Source organism: Phodopus roborovskii, unplaced genomic scaffold (assembly GCF_943737965.1).
Source record: "Phodopus roborovskii unplaced genomic scaffold, PHOROB, whole genome shotgun sequence".
Lineage (NCBI taxonomy): Eukaryota > Metazoa > Chordata > Mammalia > Rodentia > Cricetidae > Phodopus > Phodopus roborovskii.
This window is the reverse complement of record NW_026126433.1, coordinates 44,030,132-44,044,041: the sequence shown is the minus strand read 5'-3', so window position 1 is coordinate 44,044,041 and position 13,910 is coordinate 44,030,132. Positions and strand designations below refer to the sequence as shown.

General features: G+C 38.7%; 1 protein-coding gene across 2 annotated transcripts; it reads left to right on the top strand.

Moving 5' to 3' along the window:
- Positions 1–574: 574 nt before the first annotated feature.
- On the top strand, positions 575–13,450 carry LOC127223638 (pyrin and HIN domain-containing protein 1). 2 transcript variants are annotated; one of them, XM_051186350.1, is made up of 8 exons: positions 575–892; positions 2,194–4,637; positions 5,023–5,307; positions 6,684–6,820; positions 8,008–8,247; positions 9,324–9,740; positions 10,694–10,882; positions 12,033–13,450. In XM_051186350.1, the coding sequence occupies exons 3-8, from the start codon at positions 5,043–5,045 to the stop codon at positions 12,084–12,086; spliced, it is 1,302 nt and encodes a 433-aa protein (XP_051042307.1). In that variant the 5' UTR covers positions 575–892; positions 2,194–4,637; positions 5,023–5,042; the 3' UTR covers positions 12,087–13,450. The 2 variants fall into 2 exon arrangements, with proteins under 2 accessions (XP_051042307.1, XP_051042305.1); XM_051186348.1 differs by lacking the exon at positions 2,194–4,637.
- The last annotated feature ends 460 nt before the right edge of the window (positions 13,451–13,910 follow it).

Below are 13,910 nucleotides of genomic sequence, written 5' to 3'. Positions count from 1 at the left end.
TCTCTAGTGTTTGGCTTGCTTTGCTTTTCTGATCTTCAGCTGGAACCCTAATATCTGTCTCTGGGTTTGTATTATCCATGCTACATTCTTTGAGGTTCGAGTGGTAAGTTTGTAACAACATTATGCTCCGGAAAGTTCGGGGCTTGGGAATTAATAAGTGAGTGATTGCTGCCTGAAGCACTTAAGCCAAAAGTGATTTCATCTCAGATTTTCTTTGAAATCCATTCAAGTGCAGCAGGCAACTGACAAGGCCAAGCTCTCCTCCTGCCACAACCTTCATCCTGACCAGGAAAGAAATCAGAGGGCTGGTGAATCAGCTTTTCATTTTGAGGTTTCATCTCATTTAAAGGAATGTGGATTCCTAGGAACTCACTTGTCATTTGGTTAGATAGAAGGCTTTTTAATTTGAATCTTGTGCCTATAAGATTTGTAAGGAAAAAAAAAAAAAAAACAGTGAAGTGTCACCGCCTCCATCTCTGACTTTTCAGAGTAATTAAAATCTATACAGGAAACAAACTGCTGAGTTTCAGTACATGAGGAAATCGAAAGCTATGAATGTTGTTGGGTGGAGGCTCTCTCTTTCTTCTCTACCTGCAAAACAACATAGGCTGAGGCACCCTGGAAGGCTCAGTCCGTGAAGTAGTCTAACTTTGAACATCTGTAGATTGCATTCTTCAGTTCCTAAGAGACTTATTAGCTTATCTTCACACACACACACATACACACACATGCACATGCACACACATGCACATGCACACACACGGACAGTCCCTTTCAACACACCATAAAGAAGAAGAAAAAGAAGAGAAGAGGAGGAGAAGAGAAAAACCCTTACATCCTACCCTGTAGAAGACCTCAGAATCCTGACACCCCTGAAGAAACTTCCAGCAAAGTGAGTTCTATCTCTTTTTGTAGACATTAGCTACCTCGTGAAAACCACAGGAAGAGAGGGGGGAAAATCTTGCTGGTTCTTCTGGGGGTGGGGAAGCAGTGCTGGTGGTTGCTTCCCTCAGTAATGAACCCATAGTGGCTGGATTCGGATGGTTCGCTCTGGAAGATGGCAGACATCTTTATTCCTCCCCTGCAGAGGAATGAGCCTAGAAAAAAAATGCATTTTGCATATTTCAGGTTGTTTAATAAACTTCCTAAGTGTAAGCCTGTGTAAGTGGGTAAGAGGAAGGCTTTAGTTATCTATCCCTGAACTATGAGGCCTGCCCCTGGAGAGACTAATATATCCAGTGTCACTCACTGATTTTCCATCTCCCAGCAGGTCTAAATGACAGTTCAATTGTCAACCTTTACTTTCCAGGTTTTCTTTCATTAAAAAAGATTAAAATAAAGTATACTAAGGGAAAACAAAAACTATTGTATCCAAGTCAGGCAAAGACAAACAAACACAGGGAAAAGCCCAAGGAAAGGCACAGGAATTAGAGACCCACTCATTTGCACACTTAAGAATTCCATAAAAAACAATAAACTGGAAGCCAGAATATAAACAAAGGGCCTAATGTAGACCTGTCCAGGCCATGGGGCTGTTGCTTCAGTCTCAGTGAGTTCGTATGCACTTTGCTTAGGTTGGTAGCGGGTCTTACTCTCCTGGTGTCCTCCTCCCCTCCTGCACTTACATTCTTTCTGCCTGCTCTTCCATGGTTTTCCCTGAGCTCTGAGGGGAAGGATTTGATGGAGATCTAGTTCTTCATGCTAGTCCAGTGTTTCTCAACCTCAAAAGTTCCTTTCACAAATATGCTACATATCACATACTTACATTATGATTCATAACAGTAGCAAAATTGCAGCTATGAAGTAGCACCCAAAATAACTTTAAAATTGGGGGTCACCATATGAGGAACTGTATTAAAGGGCAGCAACATTGGAAAAGTTGAGAACCACAATTCTAGTCCTTTACTCTCTACCTACCCTTTGTGGTTTACAGATTGTAGCTTGGTCATCATTGATTTAACAATAACTACATATCTTAAAAGTTAACAAAAGCTTTTAGTTAACTCACTATGGCATTTACATTCAGGCTGATAATTAATACCTTCTTTGTTATTTATTTTTTGGTCTCTTGCTATAATTCTTTCATTGCTGATACTTCTGTATTCTCTTCCTTATCTTTTCTTTATAAGTTAAATTTATAGTTTAAGATGAAACCACTAGTGAACCATTACATCCTTTGCTTCTATCCATCAGCTGTATTTCCTTCCTATTTCTGGTCTCTTCAATCAGAGCTTCCCTTGTGATACAGAGGCAAGACCAGCAAAGCTTGTGTTTCTAAGGTAGTCTCAATTTTACTTATTACTTTCTCACAGTTAATTCTAATATATTTTTCTATGTTTTTGGCTTTTGAAACTACTACAGCTTATAGTATCAAACAGTGTATTTTCAAGCTGTCTTATTATCATTTTATCTGGAATAAGATACAATGGACAAGTTTTGTTTCTTTTTCATTTTTAACTCATGGTAAGTTGAAGGCATCTCTTTACACCAGTGGGAATATATTTTCCTATCCAGAACATGGTGTATGCAGGTGGATATTAATGCCTATTTCCTAAATACTATATTAATATAAATGTCATTGAGATTGGGATCATTACCACCAGATCAAGAAAGTACTTCAACAGCAAGACATGATAGTTCACATGTATGTGGGATGCACACAAAGTACTCAAAGCTCCTGTCATCACATATTATCTTTTGGAGATATGTGTTTGTCATGAATCAGTAAATAATTGATCAAAACATCATAATTTTAAAGTTCTTTGGTTATGACATCATGTAAAAGTATATATAAAATACACATACTTTTGCTTTAGGCAAATTGCTGTTGATAATGAGTTCTAATCATGTCCTTGAATCTTTGCAGGTGATCTAGCTGTGATGGTTAGTTTCATGTCAGTTTGACACAAACAAGAGTCATTTTCTAAAGCAGAGCTTTGATGGAGAAAATGTCCCTACCAGACTGACCCTTGAGCATGCCTGTGGAGTATTTTTCTTGATTGGTGATTAATGTGGAGGACCTAGATCACAGTGAATAGTGCCATCCCTAGGTTGGTGGTCCTGGGTGCTATAACAAAGTAGGCTAAACAAGCCATGGGGAACAAGCCAGTAAACAGAACTCCTCTGTGACTGAAGAGGAAAGTGTTTATTTTGGCTAAACTTCTATACCACAGTCTACCATTAAGTGAAACAAGAGGCAGGATTTTAAGGCTGTAACACTTTCCTTACCAGGTTGTTTATGGCCATTGTTTTATCTCAGCAATAGAAATCCTAAGATAGTAGTCTTCATGTCTGAAAGTTTACAGAGTGGTCACTTTTTAAAATATCTTTAATCATCTTAAGGTCATGTGTCATTAGATGGATTTTCCTTCACTGTCTTGGCTTTTTCAACCAATTGATTCTTAACTTTTCTTAAAAGGAAACCAGTGAACTTTTCTTAAAAGGAACCCAGAAAATGTAACATTTCCATTATATAAAAGATACAAAAAACATAATTCCTAAACCAAATCATTTATAGATTTAAGCTAACTTGGAATTTATTCATATGCTGAGTCACCAAAGAAGCACACACGCATACAAAAAAAATTAGATACAAAATCATAGAACAAAACTATATTCTTTTAAGAATTTTGGAAATTTCCAGAAGATGTCTCACTTTTTGTTTCTTCTTAAAAGTTGCCATAAGGAGACAGAAAGAAAGAAATGTGAGAATGACGATGATACTCTAATTAGCTACATCGCAAAGCAGACAAGTGATGGAAGACTAAACCCTAAAGCTTCTCATACTAGGCATAAAGAAACAAATACAAAGACAGTGAAGCCTCCCAAGATATTTTAAGGAGCAAGTTTTTTTGGTTTTTTGTTTTGTTTTTAACAAATTGAGAAACTGTTGGAGGCTTTAAACTGAATTTTAAAATGGTTTATATACAGAAAACAGACTCAATGAACAAATAAAACTAACTCATGGCATCAAAGGCTATGAAACACAAAGGAGAAAAAACAAGCAACTCTTGACATAATCCTGCCCAATAAATTCTATGACCTAACTAGAGAGTACGTAGATGTTCAGCATAGCAGAAGTCATATGGGCACAGAGGATCTTGAGACCAGGATTCAACACCATGGGAATCAGAATGCCAGTGAGAGATGTGTAGAGCCAAGTGGGCAAGTATCATTGCCCCCAGCATGGGCCATTTTGTTGTAGTTAACCGATATTTATGCACAGGAGAAGAAGATGCAGCCCCTCTGCCCCTAACCCTAAGGCAATAATAGTATGAGAAGAGTCAGAAACCCCCAGCAGCAGGCATCTAGGAATAGGCACTAATGACTTTAGAAAGAAGATCCAGAATTTCAACACTTCTGGTGGTATAAATGAGAATGGTTCAAATAGTCCCATAAATTTCAGGTCCTGGTCACCAGGGAGTGGTACCACTTGAAAGGATTAGAGGGTGTGACCTTGTTGGAATAGATGCTACCTTGTTGTAGAAAGCATATCATTAGGGATGGTCCCAGTGGCTCTCTCTTCCTGATGCCTGTGGATCCAGATGTAGAACTCTCAGCTGTTTCTCCAGCACCATGTCTCCCTGCAAGCTGCCAAGCTCCCCACCATGACGATGATGAACTAAACCTCTGAAACTGTAAGCAAGTCCCAGTTAAATGTTTTCCTTTATAAGAGTTTCCATAGTCATGCTGTGTCTCTTCAGAGCAATAGTAACCCTAAGACAACACTCATAACCATTACTTTTAACACTGCAGTAATTGTTTATTTCCACTTTCTTCTACCACATACCATGACAGACCTAAGTCAGATACTGTTGTTAACAGGTAAGAATTTTCTAGACTTGTTCATTAGCAGATCGGGTCTATGCTCATTTTGCAAAGTGACACATCTGGTAACTAATTCTATTTCTCATAAATGCAACTATGGGCAGTGTGGTATGGGTCATTGACACACCTAGGTGTATCTGTTTTTGAAACTGTCTGTGAATGTATCTAATTATGGATGCTATTATTCTCCTTTAGGTTCACCTGTAATTTGAGAAATGGTGAATGAATACAAGAAAATTGTTCTTCTAAAAGGACTAATGGCTATCAGTGACCATGATTTTAAAATGGTTAAGTCCTTGTTGAGCAAAGAACTAAAACTAAATAGAAAAATGCAAGATGAGTATGACAGAATTAAGATTGCTGACTTGATGGATGAAAACTTTCCAAAAGATGCTGGAATGCACCAACTGATAGAACTGTATAAAGAGATGCCAGGACTCAGAGACCTTGCCAATAAACTCAAAAAAGAGAAGGCAAAAGGTAATAAGAGTGTACCCTGGGTGCCCACCCTTTTTTCAACATCTCCAATTGCACACTAGCTCCATGTAGTGATCATAATTGACTACTCCTTTCACAGTGTACACCTCAGGATCTACAGAATGGCAGCATTTCAGGTGTCAAAAATGTCGACAGCTAACAAGACTTCCTTCTTAGAAAGAATACTGTGTTTGAAGGGTTGGCTATCTTTGAGGGCATTGGGGTAGATGAAAATGATAAAGCTGTTGAAAGAGATGAGACCTTCTACTATTGTAAAAAGATGAGAAAATTACAAAATAAAGATTGGATAATTTTTATCTTAAAATATTTAAATCAATTAGTGTTGATGCTCCATTAAGACAGTCAACATTATCTATTCTACAAAAACAAAAACAAAAACAAAAAAAAAAAACCAAAAAACAAAAAAAAGTGGTCAATGATTAAGTGAAAGTCTACCTCCCAGTGATAAGAAATACTTATATTTTATAAAGTTACTGGGCTGGGCTTAAGGAAAAGAAAAGAAACATGACTAATTTGGGCTTAGAAACTTCTATCTATGATCCTAGCAATCAGGAGGATGCAAACAGGGAGTAATTCAGTTTAAGACCAAAACCAGCCTAGTTTATGTAACTAGACTGTATCAAAGTATATGCATAAATAAACAATTAACAAATTAATAGATTAAAAAAAACAAAAGATAGGAAATCAAAGTAAATATCAGCATGTTGTCATGCTGCAAATCAGATCATTTCCTTCAAGGGTTCTGTAATCCAGAGTTGTCATCTATAGAAGATGGTTGGTCAATGATTATCATCATATAAGCATTTGGCAGCCAGAGGTCAAAACGGTGTGTTTTCATCTGTTGCTCTCTATGATGTTTCTCAGAAAAGGTCTCTTATTGAACACAAGGCTCTCATTTTCAGCTAAACAGGCAAGCTAGAATGCAACTACATCTGCCTGCTTAGCCTGGGAGTTCTAAATGGCCATTTTGAAGTTGTTACTAAATAGTTGAATTCAGGTATCCATGCTTTCAGAGCAAGGGCTTTACCCAATAACACATCTCCCCAGACCTAAACTTTAAATTCTTAAAAAACAGACTGTAGGATAAGAGAGTTGGGGCGGGGCTTGACTGATGGACACAGAAGTTCCCAGGATGGGAAGACTGTGTCCTCTACACCTAGAGAGAATAAGGAAACCCCTGAGGCAGTCTTGTGCCTGCCTTGGTAGCATGGGCCACCTGGTGGCCCCATCAAGCTTCTAAAGCAGAGGTAGGCAAGCACAGTGAGACATGCAGGAGCTGAGAGCAGATAGTACTGAATGAATTCCAGGTGTCTCAGACCAGTGTCGCTGAGTTCACTGTGTTTTCTCTCTGCCATCAGTTAAAAGGAAACAGATGGAGAGAAACAACACTGCAGTAAGAAGACACATGCGAGATGAACCCAGTTCTTCCCAACCTATGTCGACCACAAATGAAGATTTGGAACCAGAATCAAGTAGGAGTACACTGAACTCACAGGTATGGTAGTTAAGCTCCCAGCGGAAAATCTACTAAGGTTCTTCCCCTTTTTACATTGAGTGAACACTTATCTATCTAGTCATAGGATGAAGTAAAATTGGAGATGTGAGGGAATCAATCTCATACATACTGGTCATTTGTGTCAGGACTACTACAAACTTGTGTCATGTAATTCTCTATTATGGGACTGAAAAATCATTACTCAGGCAAGTAAGGTGACTGAGCAGGGAAAGGTATTTACTGCCTCGCTGATGACCTGTGTTTGGTTTCCAGATCCCACATGTTAGAAAGAGTGAGCTAACACACACAAGATGTCTTCTGACCTCCACATGGCCTCAGTGGTACATCCACCCAGACAGGCACAATAAAGAAATATGAAGCAGGTTGAATCATTATTCTTCTTTTAGACATTGATAAAATAGCACTCAGTTTAAGGACATACTTTTCCAAAGCCTCTTAAAGGACATCAAACCCCAAATCAGATTTTCTAAATATAGACCTGCTCTTCTTTTACCACAGACATGCACAGAAAAGTGATGTAAATGAAATGTTTGTTCCTGTATAAGACAATCCCACCTCTGATTCTCTGTTCAGAGGATGCTGTCCTCAAGGATGACAAGTCAATTCTCTTGGTGTAAAAATTGTTGTGCTTCATTTAACATTGAAAACCATGATTGAGGGTTCAGAATAAAAAATCTTAATAGGAGAGGAGAGAACAGCTTGGCATGCACAAGACTTGGGGTTGGGTTTAGTTTCCAACAGAGAAAGGAAAGGAGAAAATCAGCTGTTAGCAAGAGAAGAGGTTGATCAAGAAGAAGTGGAAACTACCCACAAAAGCTGAAGGCAACAGTTCTGTTATATGATTAAACACTCATATTATCAAATGCTTGTATCTAAACCTCAGTTAAAATTAATCTTTTTTTCTTGAGAAGGTATACCATTTGAAATCATTTTTATCTCAGTAGACTATATGCAGTAGTTTGATTTAATTAAAGTTGTTAGATGGTCAATTAAAAGACTTTAACCTAAATAGATGCCTTCAGAAATATTGAACTGTTGTTGCAAATGCCTAAGAGGTCTAGAAAACTACCTCACATGTTTGACAGAGTCCTCAGGTGCCTGCAGCAACAGCCTCTAACAGCTTTCTGACCCCTAAGATGCCATCCATTCCTTCCCATATTGTCCAGGTTCCTCACTTATCTACTGCAACTGCTTCTAAAAGGGATCAAGTCACTCAATTGTCTCCAGAAATATCACTAAGAGTCCAGGCCCGCCAAGTGTCTCTAGCAACAGCATCCAGCAGTTCCAAGGCCCCTGGAATGTCACAAACAACAAGATCTAGCAATGCCCAGGTCCATGGAGTGTCTCCAGCAACATCATCCAACAGAGCCCAGGCCCGTGCATCATTTCTAGCAATACCAGTCAAGGTAATTTTCTGTTTTCACAATATAATGATGGAGGTTATTACAACCTTGGACCAGGTCATTAATCCCTGTCCTAGCCTTCTTTCTGTTGCTGTGATGAAACATTCTGAACAAAAGCAACTTGGGAATGGAAGAGTATATTTAAGCATAAGCTTCTATCATTGAGGGAGGCCAAGGCAGGAACAAGAACTGAAGCAGAGACCATGATGGAACACTGCTTGATGGCTTGCTCCCCATAACTTGTTTAGCTTGCTTTCTCATATAATATAGGAACACCTGCCTGAGGTGGCACCACCCACAGAGAGCTGGGCCTTTCCACATCAATCATTGAAAATAACGACAACAACAAAATTGTCCTACAGACAGGCCCACAAGCTAATCTAAATGGAGGAAATTTCTCAGTCTAGTTTCCCTCTTTCTGGTAATTCTAGTTTGTGTCAACTTGACAAAAAGAAAAAAACTAACAGTACACAAAGTAAAGTCAGCAGTGCACAATAAAGAAAGCTTTCTCAGAAAGGTGAAAAGCAAAGACTGTCACCACAGGATATCCTCTGCTCACACACATACAAACATTCTTACACTCATATACATAGGGAAAAAGCTTTTAAAATATTTAAACAGTATCAATGTAAATGATTGTATTATCTGAAACAATCCATGAAGAGTTTATAAAGATAATCCTGTGTGGTTTGATTTTAGACTGCCTCCAGTCTTTTCTGGACCTGAAAAGAATATGGAAAACACCTGTAGTTGAACTTCCTTCATTTCTAAAGGAAGTGTATGATAGTTGTTCCTTAAGTCCTGTTCACATTTTCTCAGCTGCTACTGTCATATTGTGAGTTACTACACAGGTGCCCTTGGTTTCATTTGCCAACAGTAGAGAAATGCACTTATAATTCCCTTATCTAGATGTATGATTGGTGCAAGCTGACATCCTTACCTATATCTACATTTTTTTCCATAAACTCAGTTATACCATGCTAGCTATTGTTCAGATTTTTCTTATGCTCTCTCCAATTAATTGTGCCATTTTTATTTTTAATGAATTTATTTATTTTTGCTGTGTACATTCTATGCAGAAACCAAGACTAAAGACTGTACCAACTCAACCTTCCGAGGTACATGGTCACCACCAAGGTCCCAAACAAGTGATGGTGTTGAAAGCAACAGAACCATTTACATATGACATTAAAAGAGAAAAAAGTATGTTCCATGCCACAGTGGCCACTGAGACTGAATTCTTTAGAGTGAAGGTGTTTGATATTTTCCTGAAGGACAAGTTCATCCAAAACAAGGTCATTACCATCTCAGATTATGTCGGTCGCAATGGGTTCATAAATATATACAGTGACTCCAGTGTGTCAGAGGTATATGGTAACCAATCAATGAAAATATCAACTACACTGAGGCAAAGAGCCAATGCAACACCTAAAATCAATTATCTTTGCTCAAAAAGAAGAGGAATATTTGTGAATGGAAACTTTATGGTATACAAGGTAAGCCACTGCATTATTATGTAAAATTTCTTCTGCAGTCTCAGATTTTCAGGCCTATTTTGGCAGAGGATAATGATTAACTCACTGTATGCCAAAATTCAAGACCTTCTTGATCAGTATTGGGGACTAGGATTTTCTGATTTTACATGTGAAACATATTCTCAATATACTTCTCAGGATACCAAGAGGAAAACTGTTTTAGAAAGAGATTGGCCAAGAGATTCTGACATTTTTATTTCAAGCGTTGTCATCTATTTGTGCCATTCATAGACATTTATATTAACACTCGTATCGTTAAGATTTTGTTTCTTTGAATTCTTCACCTCATACATTATTGAGAATTGACCACCTAAGATGGGTACAGATTATAACAACCAGAACACAAACCAAAGTGAACTCTTCTACCCCAGAATGCACCACATTGGGAAACCTGGGTTTTTTTCCTTCTTTCTACCTGTTAGGAATAGTAACAGTAAAGGAATTTCTCAACAGTAACAGAGTTGATGAAATTACCTGTGTGAGTGAGGGCAAGTAAAAGCTTCCTTATTTTGCATCCTTTTCTGTATGCTGGCATCAGGTGTGGCCCAGATTTAAAATGGGTCTCCTGACCTCAAATGATCTCGAACTATGGTTCGTCTTCCCAGCTCAAATGATCAAATCAAGAATAATCCCCCACCTATGTGTACAGATGCTTGGGTTTTGTTACCTTCATATATGGTCAAATTGACAACCAAGATTAGCCACCACAGTCTACACTAAAGCTTGAAAGGTTTACAAATCAGGATTTGCAACACAGCATATCTGAAGCTGCCCTTCCACCCTCCTCCCCCAGGTCTCAAATGATAGCTCTATTTTTCCTGTTCCAGTCAAGATTCTATGGACATCCTTTACTTCTCATAGATGTAACAGTATGTGGCCATTTCTCAGAAGATGGGTATTATTTTCTTTTGCAGAAAAAAGAGAAGAAGGACTGCATTTGCTATGAAATTCAAGATGATACAGGGACAATGGAAGTGGTGGTCTATGGACGCCTGACCAGTGTTGACTGTAACCCAGGAGATAAACTTAAACTCTTGTGCTTTGAATTGACATCAGATGAGGATAAAGTGCAGCTGAGGTCTACAAGGCACAGTAATATGAAGGTGCATGCTCTAGGGGAACATCCTCCTTCCCAAGAATCATGCTTTTGATATTATACTAAAACAGTTCCCTGGTATTGAAGAGATAATTCAACATGTGGAAGAAAACAAGTTTTCAGTTTATATGTGCAAATGTTCCTTTCCATCCTTTAAAACATGATAACGTTAATCATAGAAAAGAATGGGAACTCAGAAGGATTCTCAGAAGCCATTATGTTATTGGCAGGGCATGTTGGCATACACCTTTAATTCTACCACTCAGGAGACTGAGGTAGATGGATGGATCTCTGTGAGTCAGAGGCTAGCCTAGTTCACACAATGAGTTCTAAGCCAGCCCAGTTCTAAAATAGCCAGCTATTTTGTCATATGTTATATAATGAAAGCATTGAATTTATTAAAGCAAGCAGAGAGATTATCCAATGAGGATGTGAATTTGATTAAGAGATGGGTTTCAAATTCTGGTTCTATGGCTTTTCAAACTGTCTAATGACATGCAAAAACTGAAGGTCCTCATCAACAACATAGAAATAATGTCCATCACGGAAGTACATAAGCAGAAACTCACAGAACATATATGCTTATGAGGATACCTGGAGCAAATAAGATCACAAAGATACCAGAATTCATGCTCTTGTCATGATGACACACATACATCTCTGCAGGATTCATTGCATATTAAAGCAAGTCTTAGATTGTAGTAGAAACAAATGAAATATAGGGGCTGGCCTCCTGAGTTATACAGTAATGTTATTAGAGATCCCCAGTTCTCAGGACCACATCAGCATTCAAACTCTCCCCACAGGAGCTGTACCGGGCATACGTTTTAGAGTCTTCCTGCCTTCCTGCCCAATGAGAAAGCTCCACTCAACCATTGGGTATTGCACCACCTTCTCTCCCACTCCCACTGCTTCATGACACCTCACCTCACACTCTTCCACCTTTACTCATGCTGGGAAGGAGTAAAGAGCCCTTATGGTAGTCTCAGGCAAAGATCAAAATCTTGCTGCAGGGACAGAAAATCATTAATAGAAGCAGACAATGATGAAAAACTAGGCGTGGTGCATAGAGACAAGACAGTGGGAGTAAAGGGGGAAGGGTGTGACCAGCTCTATCAAAACCAATCTGATCTGATATCTTCATTTCCTTCTTCAAGGTAATCAAGGCTAGGAAAAGAGAAACAACTGCTGTGTCTCACTTCGACTATTGAACTTCACACTTCTGATGCTTATAGTGATAAGATCCAGTACCAACTACAGGAAAATGTCATAGGTATAAGAAATAAAAGTCAGTTCTTTGCTCTAGGAAATGGTGATTTTAATATTATTCTTTCTATGTTGTTTTATATTTTAATTGAATGATTTGATTTTTATAATGCTTATACTTTGAAAGAAAAAAAAACATTTTCACCTAAATCTTGAGTTTGTTACTTGCTAAAACTGGGTCTGCATACCAGGCTGTGGTAAGATATTGTTTATGATTTCTTAAAGCTTGCCTGGGGATTCAGAAAGCAAAGCAGCCAGCCACTAGCTCTCACCTCTATCTCAGGCTGAAAGGGCTGACCCATGCATGAGCTCTTCACCATGTCTCAAACTGCTGCCTCTCCTCAGTGTGACTAGAGAACAAATTCATCTCTGAGACCTTACTTCTGTCTTACATGCTTGCCTAATGTTGGACTTAAAGGTGTGAGCTGTAATTCTCTTTTAGACTGATTCACTCTTTTGTAGATCTGGGTGGCCTTGAACTCAGAGATTTATCTATCTCTTAATCCTGAGTCCTAGTATTAAAGGTGTGTACCACCACCTCCTAGCTTCTGGCTGCTGTGATTTAAAGGATACCTGGCTTCTACGACCTATGACTGACTTTGCTTTCTGAATCCTCAGTCAAGCTTTAATAAATCATAAACAATATCTCCCACCACATCAAGCCACAGCTGGAAGAAACTCAACACCCCTCCCAAAACTCCATAGCAACATGCCCATAACACTGACCAGAACCCCATCATATCTATCCTGAGGGAGGGGCTTGCCTGCCATGCTGAGTACAGTATCCCCAAGTATAGTTTATTTGTTCTGCAGTTGAACTCTGTTGTAGATTTGTGTAAAAACATATTCTTTTCTGAAAATAAAGATTTTCATGTCTTGAAAAAAAGAAAAAAACTTGGTCTGTACCTGATCCTTCTTGTTCCCATTCCCACTCCCATCCAGACCCCTCCCCAATGGACCTGCAAGGTCTATTCTATTTCCCCTCCACAGTGAGATTCATGTGTTCCCCACTTGGGCCCTCCTTGATGTTTGGCTTCTCTGGGTTTGTAGATTATAGCACGGCTATCCTTTGGTTTACAGCTAATATCTACTTATAAGTGAGTACATACCATGTTTGTCTTTCTGAGTCTGGATTACCTCACTCAGGATGATCTTTTCCCACTTCCATCCATTTACCAAAAATATTTCATGATGTCATCATTCTTAACAGCTGGCTAATACTCTATTGTGTAAATGTACTATTCCTTGGTTGAGGGACATAGGTTATTTCCAGTGTCTGGTTATTATAAATAAAGCTGTTATGAACATAGTTGAGCAAATGACCTTGTGCTTACTGAAGTATTCGTTGGGTATTTGCCCGGGTGGATGGAGAATGGAAGGAGAGACAACTGGAATTGGGGGACATGTCTGATGGTTTGGATCCCAAAAGCAGTGACACTATTAGGAAGTATAGCTTTGTTAGAAAAGGAGTGTGATGGGGAATGCTGTGAATATGTTTCTCTTATTGGTTAATGAATAAAATTCTGATTGGTCAGTAACCAGGCAGGAAGTATAGGCGGGGCTACCAGACTAGGAATTCTGGGAAGCATAACACAGAGGAAGAGTTGCAAGGAAGACAAGATGACAGATAGCCACTGAAGGAATAACAGGTCCGGGCATTCTCCAGTAAGTCAAGACCATGTGGAAATACTTAGATTAATAGAAACAGGTTAATAATTAAGAGAGAGCTAGCCAATAAGATGGCTGAGCCATCTGCCAGTTTATAATTT

Bases quoted from the DNA above. Each gene is read 5' to 3' on its own strand.
- LOC127223638 (XM_051186348.1), top strand. From the start codon at position 5,043: ATGGTGAATGAATACAAGAAAATTGTTCTTCTAAAAGGACTAATGGCT. The intron at 5,308-6,683 runs GTAATAAGAGTG...CTCTGCCATCAG, and splicing joins CAAAAAAGAGAAGGCAAAAG to TTAAAAGGAAACAGATGGAG. The intron at 6,821-8,007 runs GTATGGTAGTTA...CATATTGTCCAG, and splicing joins GGAGTACACTGAACTCACAG to GTTCCTCACTTATCTACTGC.